At 34.6% G+C, this 19,856-nt stretch overlaps 1 protein-coding gene across 12 annotated transcripts in view; it reads left to right on the plus strand.

Annotated features, from left to right (window-relative positions):
- The window catches only part of CASD1 (CAS1 domain containing 1), a 68,311-nt gene that overhangs the window by 32,972 nt on the left and 15,483 nt on the right, over positions 1–19,856 (plus strand). For 4 of the 12 annotated variants that reach the window (XR_002078343.2, XR_002078344.2, XR_002078342.2 and 1 more), the window contains exons 11-17: positions 2,759–2,878; positions 3,848–4,004; positions 5,407–5,486; positions 7,840–7,941; positions 10,472–10,612; positions 11,166–11,243; positions 14,951–15,043. Coding sequence is in view for 7 of the 12 variants with exons in the window: in XM_019443343.2 (XP_019298888.1) it covers positions 2,759–2,878; positions 3,848–4,004; positions 5,407–5,486; positions 7,840–7,941; positions 10,472–10,612; positions 11,166–11,243; positions 14,951–15,043 (771 nt within the window). In the remaining 5 variants the exon portion in view is untranslated. Of the gene's footprint in view, positions 1–2,758; positions 2,879–3,847; positions 4,005–5,406; positions 5,487–7,839; positions 7,942–10,471; positions 10,613–11,165; positions 11,244–14,950; positions 15,044–17,060; positions 18,518–19,856 lie in introns of those variants that run through there. The other 8 variants (XM_019443339.2, XM_053897826.1, XR_002078345.2 and 5 more) reach the window with 6 other exon arrangements.

Consider the following 19,856-nt stretch of genomic DNA (forward strand, 5'->3'; position numbering starts at 1 on the left):
AGAGTGATCAGATGCATCTATAAAATAGGAGCCAAAAAATGTTTACATAGATTTAGTAATTATCCCTAAAAGAATAATCTTATAATTGCAAGGGTTGGATGTCACTGAACAAGCCTTTTAAAGATCATTTCAAGGGGTGCCTGGGTGTCTCAGTCAGTTAAGCATCTGACTCTTGGTTTCAGCGCAGGCCATGATCTCGTGGTTCCATGAATTCAAGCCCCGCATCGGGCTCTGCACTGACAGTGCGAAGCTTGCTTGGGATTCTCTCTCTCTCTCTCTCTCTCTCTCTCTCTCTCTGCCTCTCCCCCACTCACGCTATCTCTGTCTCTCTCAAAAATGAATTAAAAAAATAAAAATAAATTTAAAAAAAGATTATTTCAAAACCAGTGCACTAGTTGTGTTGTGGAGATCATGATCATACACGTAAAGGGGTGGTGGCTGATAGGATGAATGACAGCATTCTAGGGTTATGAGAATTAGGAGTTATAAATGAGATATTTCCAGTGATTCCCATAAAATATAGATCAGAAATGTGTTACATTTCATTTAATTTCGAAGTGAAGATAGGAGGGGCGCCTGGGTGGCTCAGTCAGTTAAGCATCCGACTTTGGCTCAGGTCATGGTCTCGCGGTCCGTGAGTTCGAGCCCTGTGTCGGGCTCTGTGCTGGCAGCTCAGAGCCTGGAACCTGTTTCAGATTCTGTGTCTCCCTCTCTCTCTGACCCTCCCCCATTCATGCTCTGTCTCTCTCTGTCTCAAAAATAAATAAATGTTAAAAAAAGAAGTGAAGATAGGATGCTCTGAAAAACCATGGTAAATTATTCTAAGCATCTTGGTCATGATGTAACATTGATGTAGGAGAGTAAAATAAAATTGTTTTAGAAATTAAGGGTTGGGAGCACTTAGGTGACTCAGTCGGTTAAGTGTCTGATAGTTTCATCTCATAGTTTAAATTATCTCGGCTCAAATCATGATCTCACAGTTTGTGAGATGGAGCCCTCACATCAGGCTCTGCATTGACAGAGTGGAGACTGTCTGGGATTCTCTCTCTCCCTCCGTCTCTCTGCCCCTCCCCTGCTGGTTCGTTCGTTCATTCTCTTTCTCCCTCTCTCTCAAAATAAATAAATAAACTTAAAAAATTAAGAATGGGAGGGATTATGAAGATAAAAATCTTCTTCACAGCAAAGGAAACAACCAACAAAACTAAAAGGCAACCAACGGAATGGGAAAAGATATGTGCAAATGACATATCGGACAAAGGGCTAGTATCCAAAATCTATAAAGAGCTCACCAAACTCCACACCTGAAAAACAAATAACCCAGTGAAGAAATGGGCAGAAAACATGAATAGACACTTCTCTAAAGAAGATGTCCGGATGGCCAACAGGCACATGAAAAGATGCTCAGCGTCGCTCCTCATCAGGGAAGTACAAATCAAAACCACACTCAGATATCACCTCATGCCAGTCAGAGTGGCCAAAATGAACAAATCAGGAGACTATAGATGCTGGAGAGGATGTGGAGAAACGGGAACCCTCTTGCACTGTTGGTGGGAATGCAAATTGGTGCAGCCACTCTGGAAAACAGTGTGGAGGTTCCTCAAAAAATTAAAAATAGACCTACCCTATGACCCAGCAATAGCACTGCTAGGAATTTACCCAAGGGATACAGGAGTACTGATGCATAGGGGCACTTGTACCCCAATGTTTATAGCAGCACTCTCAACAATAGCCAAATTATGGCAAGAGCCTAAATGTCCATCAACTGATGAATGGATAAAGAAATTGTGGTTTATATACACAATGGAGTACTACGTGGCAATAAGAAAGAATGAAATATGGCCCTTTGTAGCAACGTGGATGGAACTGGAGAGTGTTATGCTAAGTGAAATAAGCCATACAGAGAAAGACAGATACCATATGGTTTCACTCTTATGTGGATCCTGAGAAACTTAACAGAAACCCATGGGGGAGGGGAAGGGGAAAAAAAAAAAAAAGAGGTTAGAGTGGAAGAGAGCCAAAGCATAAGAGACTGTTAAAAACTGAGAACAAACTGAGGGTTGATGGCGGGTGGGAGGGAAGGGAGGGTGGGTGATGGGTATTGAGGAGGGCACCTTTTGGGATGAGCACTGGGTGTTGTATGGAAACCAATTTGACAATAAACTTCATATATTGAAAAAAAAAAGAATGGGAGGGAAATAATATTTCTAAATTATGTTTGCATATATTTTAATATACATTTTTTGCTAAATAATTAAATAAGTAGTTACACAACAATTTACAAATCTAAAGTCCATGTTTTTAAGGGAGCCAAAAATGTGGCATTTTGTTTTTTGTTTTTTTTTATCTTCTCACTGGGAAAATGTGAAATCCAGAGTTACCTCGTATTCAGCATATCTGATGATTAATAACTATGGATATCTTATATTTAATTCTAAGTGGAGGAAATACACAAAGTGTTTCACATTTATTAACTCCTGCATTCCTCATAAGAACCTTGTTATTTTGCATTTTAGAAAACTCGGACTTAAAGTCCCATAGCTGGTAAGGGGCAGAACCAGAATTTGAATTGGGTCTGATTCTGAAGTCTACATTTTTTTAGTGCTTGGTCTGTGTTGCCTAACTTTTGAACATAAATGTTTTTATTGAGCTTATACCAACTGGTAACGATGATCCATTGCCTTGATTAAATGTACTGGTTATGATGTTTCAAAGTATAGTTAGTGCCAACATATTTTACCTATTTATTTTTTGTCAACAGTTTTTGCCTGTGTACATGCACATCCGGGTTCTGGTTGCTGCATACCTGTTTCAGACAGGGTATGGGCATTTCTCATACTTTTGGATCAAAGGAGACTTTGGAATTCATAGAGTCTGTCAGGTAGGGATGATTTCAGTTCTTCTTTCATTTTGACATAAAAATATGAATATGGTCATTATAAGGCCACCAATAATTTGAATATGACATTGCACTTTAAAGTTATGTTATTTCTGTGTTCTGTGGTTAATAATTCGAGATAAATAATTTATTACTGAGGGAAGGGAAAATGTAATTTAAGTGAATGTCTAATAAAAGGACCAGTACTCAAGGGACGACACTGCTAATTCACTTCAGTTTTATAGAAATGTACTGTTACCTGGAATTATTATAATATGCTATGTTTTCTTTAAGAAGAGGATTAATATTTATTAAGTTTCCACCTTATGCTGGACACTTCCTGAACATTATTTATCCCTCATTACAACCCTGAGTTGTGATCTTCATGTTTACAGAAAGGACACTGAGGCTCAGAGAGGTTAAATAATTTGCCTATGGTCAGATAGTAAGTGGTACAACTCTAATATCAATCTGCTTAAACCCTGTGTTCTTTGAGTGACATCACACGGTCTGACATGACTGTTAACAGAGGTCCCAAAGTCACTTTTTAATTTGAGTAATATTATTTTGTATCTATGACAACTCTCAACTTAATCCTAAATGGGGTAAATCAACATCAAACAGATGAAATGGACACCCTTTTGTTGACGTAATCTAATCTCTGCTTATAAACCATAGCCTTAGGAAGGAGACTTATGATTCTCTCCCTACATTTAGCAAGATGACAGTTGTAGCCAGAGGACAGCTGAGGTTGGTGTTTTACTTGGATTTAGTTAATATAATGATGCATAAATATTTTATATTCAACTCTTTACAGTGATTGTAGAACAAATGTAATTTTAAGGATTAGTAAAATATACTTGCAGTTATTACTTTGGTCTTAAATAAACGTTTGTACTCTGTCAGAGAGAATCTGTCTTTGCTTTTCCTGCATACCTGGAATGAAAACCATTTTCTTCTCCTTTTTAATAGGTCTTATTTCGTCTCAATTTCCTGGTAGTGGTGTTATGTATAGTAATGGATCGGCCTTATCAATTCTATTACTTTGTCCCCTTGGTCACTGTATGGTTCATGGTCATATATGTTACTTTAGCACTATGGCCACAAATAATCCAAAAAAAAGCAAACGGTAAATATACTCTCTTACTGTTAATAAATATATACTTTTCATGTACAAAATTTATTTCTCATTGTTAAAGGCTATTTTTTATTGAGACATAGTTTAAATTTATGTGTAGTTTTGATATTTGAAACTTTGTTCTTAAACTATGTTTCCAAAATGGTACAGCTAAATAATTCAAGTAATATAACAGTGCAGATTAATAGTTTGCATGTCTATTGTATGTATGTGTTTTTTTTAATCTAAATTTTTCAAAGTCGTTTTACACATCAGCTGACGCAGCATTTGTCAGACTGTCCTGTACAGAGCCCGAGTGAAGACCACTGGAGGAGAGGAGAGCAATCCAATGGGGCTCCAGGCCCTTATAGCCTTCTCTCGTCTTTGGCAGCTCTGCTTTATATATTTTACATGTATTGAGATTTTTGGATAAACATTCACTTACAAAAAGGCTTTTTATGTCAGCCAGGTCTAAAGGGCACTAATACAGTTTACCCTCTAGACAACTCTTTACACACTTACTGTCAGCCTGTTGTGCATATAAAGAAACCTGAGCGTCCAGAAGGTCGTCACCTTCAAACTCCACATAGCCAGTTACTGGTCATATTCAAAGTGAGGCCACATTCATTTCTCTTCATGCTTTTTCCCCCTGAAGATCATATCATTGAAATAAAAGCTTCCCTTTTTTGGAAAAATTAAAAATTGTTGTTTTTAGTAATTTTTAACTTAACTCTTTCAATCAAATATTATATATCAAAAATATCTTCCACTGACTTCCATCATAATGTCAAATAACTTTTTCAGGAAAGAGTTGAGTTCCAGCCTTTAATCAAGTCCATTAATGTCGTTGAATAGCCTTTGTACCTTAATCCCTCGACACAAACCTAACATATTAAATTAAATCAATATATATAAACTATGAACACGTAACTTAAAATATGCATACGTTAAAATACATTTTAAGGTTAAACGTTAGTCCATTAGGGAGTTCTTAAGCTCTTTCCTTGAAACTTTAATGTTTAAGCAGTGTTACCTAAGCTATATTCAACATGAATGTTTGTTAGAATTACATTGAACATATTGACATATTTTTCCAAATTTTGTTGTAACTTTGAATAGTACATGGGTATAATTGAATCCAGGAGATATTTTCAGATATATTTATAGTGGATGAACAGGAGATACGTAAGGTGTCAGGTGTGGGTTGTGGCCTCCTTCCTAGTGAGGCTGGTCCGTCTTTTCCTTTTTGCCCTTCTTACAGTTTATACCACTTACATATATTTTATGTATCCTATAGGCAGCCTTTGATTATTGTAAGGACTGTGCAGAGTATTAATACATTAAACAGAGACTATTTAATATGTTTTTTATGTAAATTTATACTTTTTAGTAAATTAAATGTTTTCTCTCTTAGGAAATTGTTTCTGGCATTTTGGCTTACTGTTGAAACTAGCCTTCTTGCTGTTATGTATATGTTTTTTGGCATATTCTCAGGTTTGTACAGTCTTTTCAGTTTATATTTTGTTCTATTTTATTTTAAAGTTCAAGTCAAAGTATGTAAGAAGAGTCAGAGCTTTTTTTTAGCTTCATTTTTTAATGACTGTAATAAAAGTGTCACTCTGTAGTTGACTACTCAGTGTAGTTCTTTTGAGACCTATCTACTTTTGTTACCACTGTTTTTGTTGTAAGAGCAATTTAAAGCTCTTCCTCTGGCAATTGTTCAAAATCCATTTTACTTGACTTTGATCAATCAGACGTTTATTGAATGCCTCTTATAAGACACTACTCTAAGTGGAGATCAAAATTCTCTTGACAGAATTTGCAGCTTGGTTTGTGCATTATTCATTGCTTCAAAGTGTTACTTGACTTTTCCATAACTGCATAGACTAAAATTTTGGCAGTTAGTAAAACCAACTCAGGAGCAAATGGGTTTGTATGTATGGAATATGTTTAATTTAATAAAATTTTTGGTCATTTTCTTACCTCTACCCTTTTATCCCCCTCTTATGACGGTTGAGATGTTTTCAGCTACTTTAGCAAGGTGGCAAATTCCTACCTGCTGGTCAGTCCATCAGACAGACATATTATTTGGGCAGTATGATCTTTATAACAAAATATTTTAATTTGAATGCCTGTAGTTGTGACTTATTCTGTAGTTTGCTCCCATCTCCAACATTCCCTGTCTTGTACTTAGCTGTGTCAGGTGCAAATGCCATATAAGCATCGTGTGTGTGTGTGTGTGTGTGTGTGTGTGTGTGTGTGTATGTGTGTGTGTGTGTGTGTGTGTGTGTGTGAGAGAGAGAGAGAGAGAGAGAGAGAGAGAGAGAGGGAGAGGGAGAGAGTGATCCTATAAAGCTGGTTTTTATTAGTTTGTTTTTGTAGGCTTTCATTCTTATTTTCATGCTTAGAAATAAAGCATTTTTATTTCTGCCTGACCTGCAAGGTTTTTTGCAGGAGATTTATAAATAATAAGGAAACAATAGCAAACGTATGAAGAAATAGCCAGGTAACTGCAACAGCTACTTGACACTTATTGATTAAAATTCCAAACACTCTGTGGTGCATCTGAGGGAGACAAGGGAAGGTGAACCAGAGGTTCAATAAAGGTTTCCCCAGCTTTGGATTAGTGTACAAAAGGAAAAAGTACATGGCCCAGTATAGCCCAGTGTCTTTCACAAAATGGGTGCTCACTAAAAACTTTTCTGTTGATCACATAAATAAATTTTTAATCAGAAATAATATGTTAAGTGCTAAATACATATATATGATCTACAGGACCATGTATTTCTAATAGATGCTAAATATTTCTATATTTTATTTTGATATTTATATTTCTGTACTTCATATCAATATTTATGATCTATAAGTACTTTATATTGCAACTCTTGGTAAGAATCCTCTATTTTCTGAGGCACAGATTTTGATAGGACCTCTGTTTAATAAGTTATAGGTATTTTAAATTCTTAAATGGTTAAATGGAGGATACTGTATTTTATTAAAATAATAAAGTTCTTATAAAGATTCAGCATTACCTAAAATACAATGCTGTTTTCACTTTTTTGGTTTTTAATAGCCTTTTTAAAAATTGTTATGTTACATTTTCTATGCTGTGGCATTAGGTCTAATAATGGAGCTTTCCTTCAAAAAGTTTGCCGTCCTTCTTTAGTCTGGGAATTGAGGTTTTTGTTCTCTTCTTTGAAAGACTTCATTAATGTGCAGGAATGCACCCAAGACTTCTGCCCCTTCAGTCCCAGATTTTCCAGGCTTGTCAGATTAATAAGAGAGTGCATTCACTAACTTGACCAGAGTAAAATTGTAAACTTTGTTTCAAAGGCTGGTAATGGCATTTGGGTATGGTTGATTAAGTAAGGTGACTAATTCGGAGGATTCTTTTAATTCAGATGGTTGATTATAGATTATTAAGGACATTTAGAGAAGGAAAAACTGTATTTTAACTTTAACCATCATTCTTTAGGATATTGATATCATAATGGCTGAGGTCTTTTGTATTTTGATGTTTTGATCAGTAAATATTAGCTGCTTTATGTAATAGATTAAAAACCTTAAATGGAAGAATTTTCCAGTTACTAGCTTACTTTTTGTTTTAATTTTGCAGTCTCAGTAGCCTTTCATGTGCAGTGAAAGTAAGTTAACAAAAAAGTTTTAAGTCATCTTTATTAGCCGTTAGTAAAATAAATTTATTTTCAAATGAACGTCAAATTAAAGAATTTTTAAATTGTGAATAACTTTTTTATAATCCTAGTAGAAAACTATAATTTAGAATAGAGTTAGAAAACAAGTATTGACTCATACCATCTTATTTTGTGTTCTGGATTCCTTTTCTCAGGGTGCATTTGAGAAGATCTTTTCTCTTTGGCCATTGTCCAAGTGTTTTGAACTGAAAGGGAATGTATATGAATGGTGGTTCAGATGGAGGTTAGACCGTTACGTATGTATTTACCTTGTGATCTTTTGCCATTTCAAATTAACGCTTTAAAAGAATTATTTGGAAAATTATAATTATTTTTATTTAGTTTTAGTATAAGGAAGTATGTTGACTTGGTAAATTAAAGCAGCCCTCCTCCCATTTTTTTATAGTGGAGAGAGGGTATGCATGTGTGTGTATATATATATATATATATATATACACACACACACATATATATATGTGTATATATATACATATGTGTATATATATACATATACATATATATATGTACATATATATATATATGAGCAGGAAAATACTGTAAAAATGTTGTCTATAAAGTGGCCTTTCTTTGAGACATAATTTTGATTTACAAATGACCCTTCATAGGGGTGCCTGGCTGGCTCAGTCATTGGAGCCTGTGGCTCCTGATATTGGTGTCGTGAGTTTGAGCCCCATGTTGGGTGTAGAGATTACTTAAATAAACTTAAAAATAAATGATCCCTATAAACTTAAAAAAAATAAAAATGATCCCTCATATATGTGTTTTGGCCATTCAACACAATATTTATTGAACCCTAGTATATGCTCTAGATGTTGGTTTTATGAGGAATATATTAGAGAAAGAAGACATACCACCAGGCTTCTAAGCCTTACAATCTAGTTTAAAACCCAAAGTTACTATTTATATTTAGGTACTAAGTTATATACAGTATGGATTTTGTGGTAGAAGTGTGTAAAGAAGAGAGAACAGTGTCATGGGTGATTCCGTAACTTTAATCTTGAAGGAAAGATTCAATTGGCCAGGAAATATCGAGCACAGCATTTGGAAAATAATGGACAATGAATAAATATTAATTACCTCTCTTCTCTCTTTCCCTTTTTTCTTCCATACTTCACTCATCCTATTTTTCATTCAACAAAGATTTTCTTTTTTTTATTGATTTAAAAAAATATTTTTAATGTTTATTTATTTTGAGAGAGAGAGAGAAAGAGAGAGAGAGAGAGAAAGCAGGGGAGGGGCACAGAGAGAGGGAGACACAGAATCCGAAGCAGGCTCCAGGCTCTGAGCTGTCAGCACAGAGCCCGACAGGGGGCTCAAACTCATGAACTGCAAGATCATGACCTGAGCCGAAGTCAGATGCTTGACTGACTGAGCTACCCAGTGCCCCAACAAATGTTTTCTTAATGCCTATTTTGTGCCATTTCTGGTTTCCAGTACCTATGCACCTTCCAGTATACTACATTGCACTTCAAAATCACATATAAATAAAAAGCTTTGCTAAAGTCTTGCTACCAACTTCTAAATTCTCAACCTAGTCATTACAGCAATCTACCGTGATAGTTCACTTTAAACCTTTGTTTAAAAAAAAAAAAAAAAGGAAGCTCTATGTGCTTTCTGGTCTACCATTTTTTTTTCCCCATTCTTGTGTGCATATGCTCCTTCTTAAAAGCATGATATTGGTGATGTTATTGTTGTTTTATTTGATTGAGAGTATCAAGATAAAATGTGTTTTATTTTGGTTGAGCATTTAAATTTTACCATATGTCTTCAGAATAGTTTATTGTTGTTGTTCTTTTTTTAAAGTTTAATTCCAGTATAGTTGACATATAGTGTTATATTGGTTTAAGGTGAACAATACAGTGATTCAGTAATTTTATACATTACTCAGTGCTTATCATGATAAGTGTACTATTAATCCCCTTCACCTATTTCACCCATCACCCCACCGACCTCCCCTCTGATGACCACCAATTTGTTCTCTGTAGTTAAGAGTTTGTTTCTTGGTTTGTCTCCTTTTTTCTTTGTTGGTTTGTTTTGTTTCTTAAATTCCACATATGAATGAAATCATATGATATTTGTCTTTCTTTGAATGACTTATTTCACTTAGCATTAAACCCTCTAGATCCATGTTATTGCATAAAAAGATTTCATTCTTTTTATGTCCGGATAGTATTCCATTGTGTGTGTATATATATATGCACACATCTTCTTTATCCATTCATCTATTAATGGACACTTGGGCCAATTCCGTATCTTGGCTATTGTAAATAATACTGCAGTAAACATAGGGCTGCATATATCTTTTCAAATTAGTGCTTTTGTATTCTCTGGATAAATACCCAGTAGTGGAATTATGGGATCACAGGGTAGTTCTACTTTTAATTTTTTGAGAAAACTTCATACTGTTTTCCACAGTGTCTGTACCAGTTTGCATTCCCATCAAAGTATACAAGAGATCCTTTTTCTCCACATTCTCATCAACACTTGTTTCTTGTGTTTTTGTCATTATTTTGAACTTCTCTTTATTTCTTCACTTGCGGCTGAGACTGCTCAAAATGAACCAGCTTATCTCATATTGTTGCAAGAGCTGTGGATAGTTTCTAACAATCCTTGATTGTATGTCATTTCTTGAAGTTTAAGAACTTCATTTAATCTTTAAGCTTTTAACCTACTTACTTTTGTATATATTGTCCTTATTTTCCAACTATTTCTGCTACTTACTGAAATCTAGCTGTTTAAAACAAATTTTCTCTTCTTATTTTTTAGGTAGTCTTTCATGGAATGTTGTTTGCTTTCATTTATCTGGCTTTACAGAAGCGTCAAGTACTTTCTGAAGGAAAGGGTGAACCTCTTTTTTCAAACAAAATTTCAAATTTTCTATTGTTTATTTCAGTAGTTTCTTTCTTGGTAAGTTTCAAAGTGTAATCCTCTAGTTTTCCAAAATCCTAAATGGTACAGAATATTAACATTAAGAGATAGGGATTCAATCAATTATTTTTAATAAATCTTTACTTTTAAAATCCTTTTTCTCCATTTTCTTCTCATTGAACATAAATGCTAAGAGAATGTATATAAGTATGTGTATATATGCATGTGTTAAATATGAAGAATGACTGAGGACTCAGTGAAATGGAAATTTGTAAAAATGTAATAAATTTGGGGAAAAATAAAATGTGAGGTGTTTGACAGGAAGAGTGATCATTGCCTCATGATCACTATTTCCAGAGGAGCACAGACCTGTGCTCCTCTCTGTCTGCTTTCTTTTACTTAACAGTTGAGCATACCAAAATAAGTGATGACCGAACCTGTGGGCAGCTTTCACTAAGGCTTTTTAAATAACATAATGGAGCATAATGTTATTAACAAAACAAAACAAAAACTGTGTAGATTATGAGGAAGCTGCTTCATTGAGTCATAAGTATTTTCAGGAACTGATCCATATATATTCTTTTTGTTTTAGACCTATTCCATCTGGGCTAGCAGTTGTAAAAACAAAGCAGAGTGCAATGAACTCCACCCATCTGTATCTGTGGTGCAGGTAATTATCCTGATTTAGGAAAAAAAATGTTTTTCTTAATTCTTGATAAGAACACAGTCTTTAGAAGCAGAGAGATTTGAGATCAAACTATAAAATGTAGGTATGTTATTTAATCATCCTAACCCCTACCTTCCTTTACTGTACAGAAACCTTAAAATTTCTTTTAAAGGGTTGTTACGTGAAATGTATGGAAATTGTCAATATTTGTCACTTTACAGTAGGCATTCAGAACTTGTTAACTCTCCTCATGTTTGCTTTGTCTTCATTTACTCATATTTCTTTATTAAATCATAACTATCAATGTGTTAAGTACCATGCTACATGTAAGAAGTTTACTGTTAAGATATATACAGCTCCTGCCCTCATAGAATTTATGGTCTAGTAGAGATATGAACCAGTAAATATTTGTTCATTTAACATTTTGCATGCATTTAACAAATATAACTATGCACTAATATTATGCTGGGGGTATTATAGACATAGTTCCTATCCTCCCAGAGCCTCCATCCTTCTATTACAGATAGTAATCATATAATCACCACATAATTATAAAGAGTCGTATATGATGCTACAAGAGAATATAGTAAGGGGATATGACCTAGTTGAAGTTGTAGCAGGCATGGTCTGGGGTCAGAAATTATTTCCCTGAGAAAATTAAGTTGAGAATGGAGGGATAAAGGACAGCAAGAACTCAGGCCCTGCGATGGAAGGGAGCAAATTGACATTCAGGAAATTTACAGAAAGTTGTTCAGGCTAGAACTCAGCCAGCGTCTAGAGAAGTGTTTGGTAGCGACTGAGAGGTGGGCAGAGGCGAGGGGCAACTCAAAGCAGATTGACATTTTGCAGGGATACCTCCCGTTGCCAGTGATGATGGGACATTGTGATATTGTGGCGATGGTTAAATACAGGAAGCTTTGGAAGCATGTGGGGTTTCTTCTCAAGCTATCTTGGTATCTGAGCAGGGTTCTTAGAGAAAGTAGTGTCTAAGCCATGACCTAATAAATGAGTAGTCCAGCAAAGAGGAGCAGGGGTCATTTCTAGAGGATCTTTTCTTAGGTCTTAAGTTCTCTTCAGTGCAAGGAACTATTTTATTCCTTTTAAGCCTCTATATAGTCAGTAGAATTGAGCATGTGACAGACTCTTAAAATGTAATTGATAATGAAATTTTAAACATTATGCTGTAGTCATGTGGCATTTTCACGACTTCTGTAGACAGTAATAGTCCTTACCAGTAATGATTGGTATATCATATTTGATATCATTTCTGTTACTCATAATGGAAGGGAGGTGTTACCGTTCATGATGCACCAATACAGAACAATATAAGAAGAGCTAAGGGAAAGAGTAGATACACATACAATAACAGGCAAGCACTGCTAATCCTTATCACCTTCCTTTCCAGTCGCTACCCTCTACACACTCCTGTTTACTTAATACTTTTTCAGTGAGGGCCTTAGCCCCTCTGGTGCAGAGGAAAAGAATGGACAGGGAGCATAAATTGAAGCAAGTACTAATTTTATTAGCAGCTACTTCTTTTCAAGGGACCCAGTCCCCTACTGTAAAAACCAGATCATCCAGGGAGCCCCAAATTTTACATCCTTATCACACTTCACTCTTATTTTCAGATGCCAAAGGGTAACGTAGGTGTGAGGGTATAGGTGTAGATGTGTGTATATAGGACATTGTGGTTTTTAAAAATGATATATATGATTGTGTACCTTTAGCATACTTATCTGAGGGAGCTTCTTAAGATTTTAACATGTACAAGATTCCTAGTTTTCTGTTAGAAAGTATTTTCCCAGCCTGGCCTGCAGAAGGCTTATATATCAAATCTTTTTTTTTTTAATTCAAGTATAATTAACAGTGTTATGTTAGTTTCAGGTGTGTAATATAATTGTTCAATAATTCTATACTCTCAATCCTTCTATCTGTTTCACTCTTGTAGAGCAATCCTAGAATCCTGACCTTTTAGTTTTGCCCATCAATCTGGATAGAAATTTCCAGAAGGGCTTGTTATAGAACAGCATACAGGTGATTAACCATAAATAATGTATATTAAGTGCTTAGCACAGTACCCAACAAGTTATAAATGCTGAACAAATTTTAAGCATTATTATTATTTCTTTACAAAGCTAATAAGGATGGCTCCCTAGACCCCTGTTATCTTTTCCATGGCTATTATTTGATTTTCTATCCCCCTTATCACATTGTTTAGTAAGTGTATGACAAAACTCAGACTGGAATATGCTAAAGAAATAAGTACATATTCTTTCTAAAGTTAGAAAGAAAGAAAGAAAGTGATTTGCTTAAAACTATTCCTGGATTTTCTGAGAGCTCAGACTAGTGATTTGTAGGTATCTATGTCATTCTTCCTAGCATTTTACAGTTTACGCAGTACTTTATAATAACTCATTAAATGGTTTCATGTTCAAGGGTTTTGTGTAGGTCTCACCTTTATGATTTTTACCATTACATATACCAGCTGTGCTATTAAACCTAATATGTTTCTTAAATGACTCACAGTGCATGCTATGATAAGTACCTCTTATGTGTTTTCTCATCAAATGCTCACATCAACCTTCCAAGTAAATCATATCCCTATTTATATGAATGAGGAAACAGACCTAAGGGAGTAAAGTACCTTGCCTTAAATCCCAAAACTAATACAAGGGAAAGGCCAGATTCAAACTTGAGTCCCTTTGATGCTATTGCCCATGAAGATTACTCAACTTAATAGTACCTGAGTAGTTCACTTTGGTTCCTTTTTCCCAATGATTGAGGGACCCACAGATCTCCTATTTGCTCATCTTGTATGCATCCCAGAGGCTTCTTCCGAAAGCCTTTGACCAGATGCCCAGAATGATCAACACTGAATATGGGATTTTTCTCTGAAGTGCAAATAGATCTTTCAATCTTTTTATGAGAGAAGTTTTAGGAGAGAAGATGTTTGTGAAAGTGAAAACTTTTTTACTTACAATTTCTTTGTTCTTTATAAGGAGAGTAGATTCTAAAGAGAGCTCTTTGCTTGATAAACTAGTTATTGAGTGTGACACTGAATTAGAAGTTTAGAAAATTCAAGATTATTCCACCTAGTACAGAAGGGTGGGGGAGAGAGGTGAAGGCCAGCGCCCAAAAGCTGGAGATTGTTTTTGGAGAGAAGAGATCAAAAGGAGAAAATACATTACATGTGAATGCAGTTCAAGGCATCATTTGCCTGGCCATACAGAGCAAACATGAGGACATCTTAAAAGTCCTGCCATTTCTCATCTTTACATGGCTGTTAGTGGAAGGAGGCTTTTGAAGAGAGCAAAAGGAAGGCATATGGCTGCCAGTCAGGCAGATACTTTATGGAAGAAGCCAAATTGTATCATGAAATTTTATGAATTTTGCTACACAACATAGGATATCATTTCTTTCTACACAAAGGGCCTCACGTGGGTTTACAATTTTTCAAATACACATAAAATTGTTCAGCCATGCACTACCTACATTCTGCACTGGCATGCGGTATACATACAGAGCACATGTTGAGAAACCTAACATGGACAGACTCTAGAACAAAAATGACTTGCCAAAACTTTATTGAAAAAAAACATTGTGTATGTATCAAATAGTCCAAGAACATAGATAATAAAGTTCTCACTTGACAGGAAGCAAACACTTTTAGTAAACAGATTATTTATTTTGCCTTTGTGGTTTTTCCTTAGATTTTAGCCTTCATCCTAATAAGGAATATCCCTGGATATGCCCGTTCAGTTTATAGTTCATTTTTTGCTTGGTTTGGAAAAATTTCATTAGAGGTTGGTACATTAATATTTTGTTCTATCTTCTATAGCCAAGTGTTACATGCAGGTGTGTGTGTGTGGCTGTGTGTGCGTGAATCCAACAGACATTTTTAAAAAATCAAAGCTATGTTATTTATGGGATTATAGAAAAAAATTCAGAACTTTCAACAGCAGTAGAATAGTATGTTTTTAAAGCCTTACTTAAATGACTGGACATAGATGACTTTCAAATATTCTTTATATTGTTTTAAGCTTTTAAACACAACTAAGATGCTGAGATCAGGAGAGAAAAAAATTAAATAGATATAAATGAGATTTATAAATAGATATGAATGAAGACAAGCTGAGGAGATTTTGATTTGTTCTTCATCTCCATAATTAAATATTCCTAGAATTTAGTTTATCAATACTTATCCTAATAAAATTCAGGAAATTTTGTGATTGGAAATTTGGGGAAATTTTTTAAACTCATTACATTTTGTGTGCAGTACCTAATATGAATTATTTAAAACCTTAAAGTATGTTTTAAAATACATTCTGCCTATTCTGAGCTCTATTATTCAAAGTAGAACATTTTACTTTCTTAAATGTTTATTTATTTATTTGAGAGAGAGAGAGAGAGAGAGAGCGCGCGCGCGCGCGCAGCGCGCGTGGGAGGGAGGGAGCAGGGTGAGAGGCAGAGATAGAGGGAGACAGAGAATCCCAAGCAGGCTGCCCGCTGTCAGCCCAGAGCCCAACATGGGGCTTAAACTCATGAACCATGAGATCATGACCAGAGCTGAAATCAAGAGTGGAATGTTTAACTGACTGAATCACCCAAGCGCTCCCAAGATAGAACATTTTAAAACAGTGGAATTCATATTGTAATCATAGAAGATACATTTTAGAGTATAAGATTTATTAAGTTGTTTTTAAAATAGGGAAAATAAATTTTTGAGTTCTTGAATAAATGTTCTATTATTTTTTTGTCTCATAAGTGAGACTGAATAGAATTTAGAATTATTAATCGAGAATGGCTTACCAAATCATTCAGTAGATATAAAGAATATTTTGCCAACCTCTTAATACTTGGAGTATGAGAGTTTGTATAAATTTTAGTTGAATGAAGTTATAATTTGGTATTTCTAGTAAAAATAAATTTTAGGGCACCTGGGTGGCTCAGTTGGTTAAGTGTCTGACTTTGGCTTAGGTCATGATGTCATGGTGGATGAGTTCAAGCCCCACGTCGGGCTCTATGCTGTCACCACAGAGCCCTCTTCAGATCCTCTGTCCCCCTCTCTTTCTGCTTGCACATGTGCGTGTGCACACACACTTTCTCAAAAATAAATAAACATTAAAAAAATATATAGAAATGTTATGGTCTCATATTTGGGAGGTAGTTTAAGCATTTTTCTACTCTTTGATATTTTGAACCAATTTCATGAGAGAACATTTGTGATCACAATCAAAGTTGTAGTGGTGTCATCTAATATGTATACTCACATCAAAGTTGAAATATACTATGGAAGCATGAAAATACAGTTGAAAAAATTTGTCTGGCCATTCAAAGCACACTTGAAGACATCTTAAAATCCATGCCATTTCCTGCTCATGTATCCACATACAGAAATATGGTTCACAAATATAATTAAATATGCAGTATGCACATATGTGTATATATATATATATATATATATATATATATATACACTTATGTGCATAGACACACACGTAGTGATTCTTTATTTGGTGTCTAAATACCAGAGTTCAGATATCATTCTGTCAGCTGTCTTCTATGTCATGCAAAAAAAATGTTTTTTAAAGTTCTAAGGGTCCTGTTTATTTCTTGGGGACTTCGAAGTAGTACTTGAGCAAGTAGGAGTTCTGGAGAGTAGACCACAGTAGACTTTTCAGGACCAAGAGTGAAACAGAATTAAATGGTTTGGAAAAAGCCTGCTAATGTAATGATGCTACCAAATGTTTAAGTTAGGCAAAACTGTGAGATAGTCCTGGACCATCTGTACATATCTAACTTTAGATACTTTCCTTCCAGCTGTTTATTTGCCAGTATCACATCTGGCTGGCAGCGGACACAAGAGGCATCTTGGTTCTCATACCCGGAAACCCTATGCTCAACATCATTGTCAGCACTTTCATATTTGTTTGTGTGGCACATGAAATTTCTCAGATCACTAATGATCTTGCACAGATTATTATTCCTAAAGATAACTCATCTCTGTTGAAAAGGTTGGCATGTATAGCTGCATTTTTTTGTGGACTCCTCATCTTATCATCGATTCAAGACAAATCCAGACATTAGGTTCCTAAGATCCTAAAAAACTTAAACTCTTCAGACTAATTTTGTGTCTGCCTAGAGGAGAAAAGTATCTATCTGGAGATATAAATGTATATGTAAATTAATTTGTGTGGCAAGAGGACAGCTCAGTGGCGTCTGTTGAACATGTGTGGTTGTATATATATTGGAAATGTACATCTCCAATGTGAAATACTGAAAAAAAAAAATTGAAGCAGAGTGCATTGTATAGGACTGCATGTGAAAAGTCTTTTCTACTGGATCTATATTGCCATTTATAAATGATTTTAAGTTAACATGAAGGCAGGGAAATAATTACCTTTCCAGTAAATACATATAAATAATTTAATTAGCTTAGTGACACCACTGAGTGTTTTGATATTTACTAAATTTGTGGTAATAAGATTGTCTACACCTGTATTTATCATGCAACTTCCTACTTCACCGAAACTTTCTTACTCAAGAATGACTGCAGTATTGTTTTCTTACCATATGTGCAATGATGTGGAATGATAAACAGTATGCCTTTAATTTATATATGTTCATGTTCTGATGTTGTTTCCTGACATGATTTTTCTTCCTAACTGTGTTTTTCAGGTATACCTAAATCTTTGTACACTTTGTCTCACAGAGTTGTTCTAGGCTCCATGACAGGGTTTTGTCACTGTTGATGCTGTTGCTTCTTTTTATAAAAAGGCCAAATTTTCTTTCCAATCCAGACATTCACATGTTTTCTTTCCTGAAGCTGTACCAGTGTAAAACCAGTACCCTGTGGATCCATTTAATGTTTTCCTTCAACTAATTAATTTCTGTCTATTTCCAATGTTTGGAAAGCTCTTTATAATCATTTTGGTATTTCCTATTACTCCCCCCTATTTTTAAAATATTTATCAATCTAACTTGTGCAGTGTAGTAAAAATTCAAGTTGTTATGAGTGAGATGTATTAACCATGAGTAGAATTTTAAGTAAACCGGTGACTTCGGGCAATGTATGTTTTTCATTTTGTTTTGTTACAGGCTAACTGTTAGAGGTATAAATTTATTTATCTGTTGTACAGATTTGATTATAACTTTTAATGTTTGAAAGATTGCACTTGTTTGTTCTTACTGTGTGTGGGATAAAATATATTTTCTGTTCATGGTATATGAAAATATGGAGTAATTTAAACAGTAAATAAACATTCTGTGGATGCTTATTTTTGTATCAGCAAAGTATCAATTAAACTGTATGTGTCCTTTTTTTTTTTTTTAATCTGGATCCATTAATGATTGGTTCAAATTTCTAATTCATTTATTTTATTCAGCTTAAGTTTATTTTCCCAAACTCTTAGTGTATTGGGAGAGGTCACTGTGATAGTTGAATAAGGAATGATTTAGTTTTCAGAGTCACAGAGGATAATCTGCTTTTCTACCCAGGAAGTTTAAGCATTATGCTTTATTAGTAGCCTTATTTGAAGATTTTAAAAATTTAATTATTATTTCTTCAGCACTGGATTTATGTGCTAGTGGTATCTTCCCATTAATTGTGGAATAATTCTCAGACAAAAATGTGTGTTCTTTCTTCTTCTCTCTTCTTCTGCCCTTACTTAATCTTTTGACATTTCCCAGATAGACAATTGTAATGATTCATTGCTCTGCCTCCTAGACTGCAGCCTTATAAGTAGAGAATAGTATAGTTATAAATCAAAAACTTCCAAGCACCGTGATCACATTATTCTTGCTGGTGTGGCTTGCCAATGAGTAGAGTGCATTTTAATTTAGCTTGTAAGTTTTATCACCTGAAAAAGATTCTTCCCGATGAAACAATTGAAAAAGAAAGATGACCAGTATTTCTCTGTTTTTTGGAAGCACTTATGTCTTCCAATCATGATACCCAATGAATATGTTTTCCTTCCTATTTGAACTCAAGCATAGAGCTTAACTAGCAAGCCATTTCTTCACATGCTCTCATTTCATATGTCCCACTCTTTTATTTATAGTTATATATCATAACTAAAATATAGTACATTTGTAATTAAAGCGTATTCTATTTACATTAAATTTTCTTAATGAGTCTTTATGGGTAAGAGGTTATTGTGGTAAAAATTGCCATAAGGACAGCATCTATGAATGGTATATGTTTTAATACTGTTTCTGCATTGATTCAGATTCTGACTATCATAGCTCTGTCATCCCATTCTTCAGAAAAAGATGTTTAACAGAATATTTCAACACACTAAAATTGAGATAAAACCATGGAGGTTCTCTAAACTCAGATTGTCTGTAATATAAATCACACTGAGAAATCTACCATCTGGGCCCAAAAGATACTTGGTTGACTCAAATCTACTGCAATCCTTCCCCATTTCCTTTGCCAAACCTTCCCATTTTTATGGATAGCCAAAAAAGCATTAAATTCAGAGCCTTGAGCAAAAACCATTCACTGTACCTATCAGCTAGATAGATCCTATCGTTTGCTTTAGGTACTGATATGAAATAACATTTATACCCTACCATTCCATTCTAAGATAAATAGCCAGTTAAAATTTTTAAGGT

This window comes from Panthera pardus, unplaced genomic scaffold (genome assembly GCF_024362965.1).
Source record: "Panthera pardus isolate Hobbes unplaced genomic scaffold, ASM2436296v1 HiC_scaffold_8, whole genome shotgun sequence".
Classification (NCBI taxonomy): domain Eukaryota; kingdom Metazoa; phylum Chordata; class Mammalia; order Carnivora; family Felidae; genus Panthera; species Panthera pardus.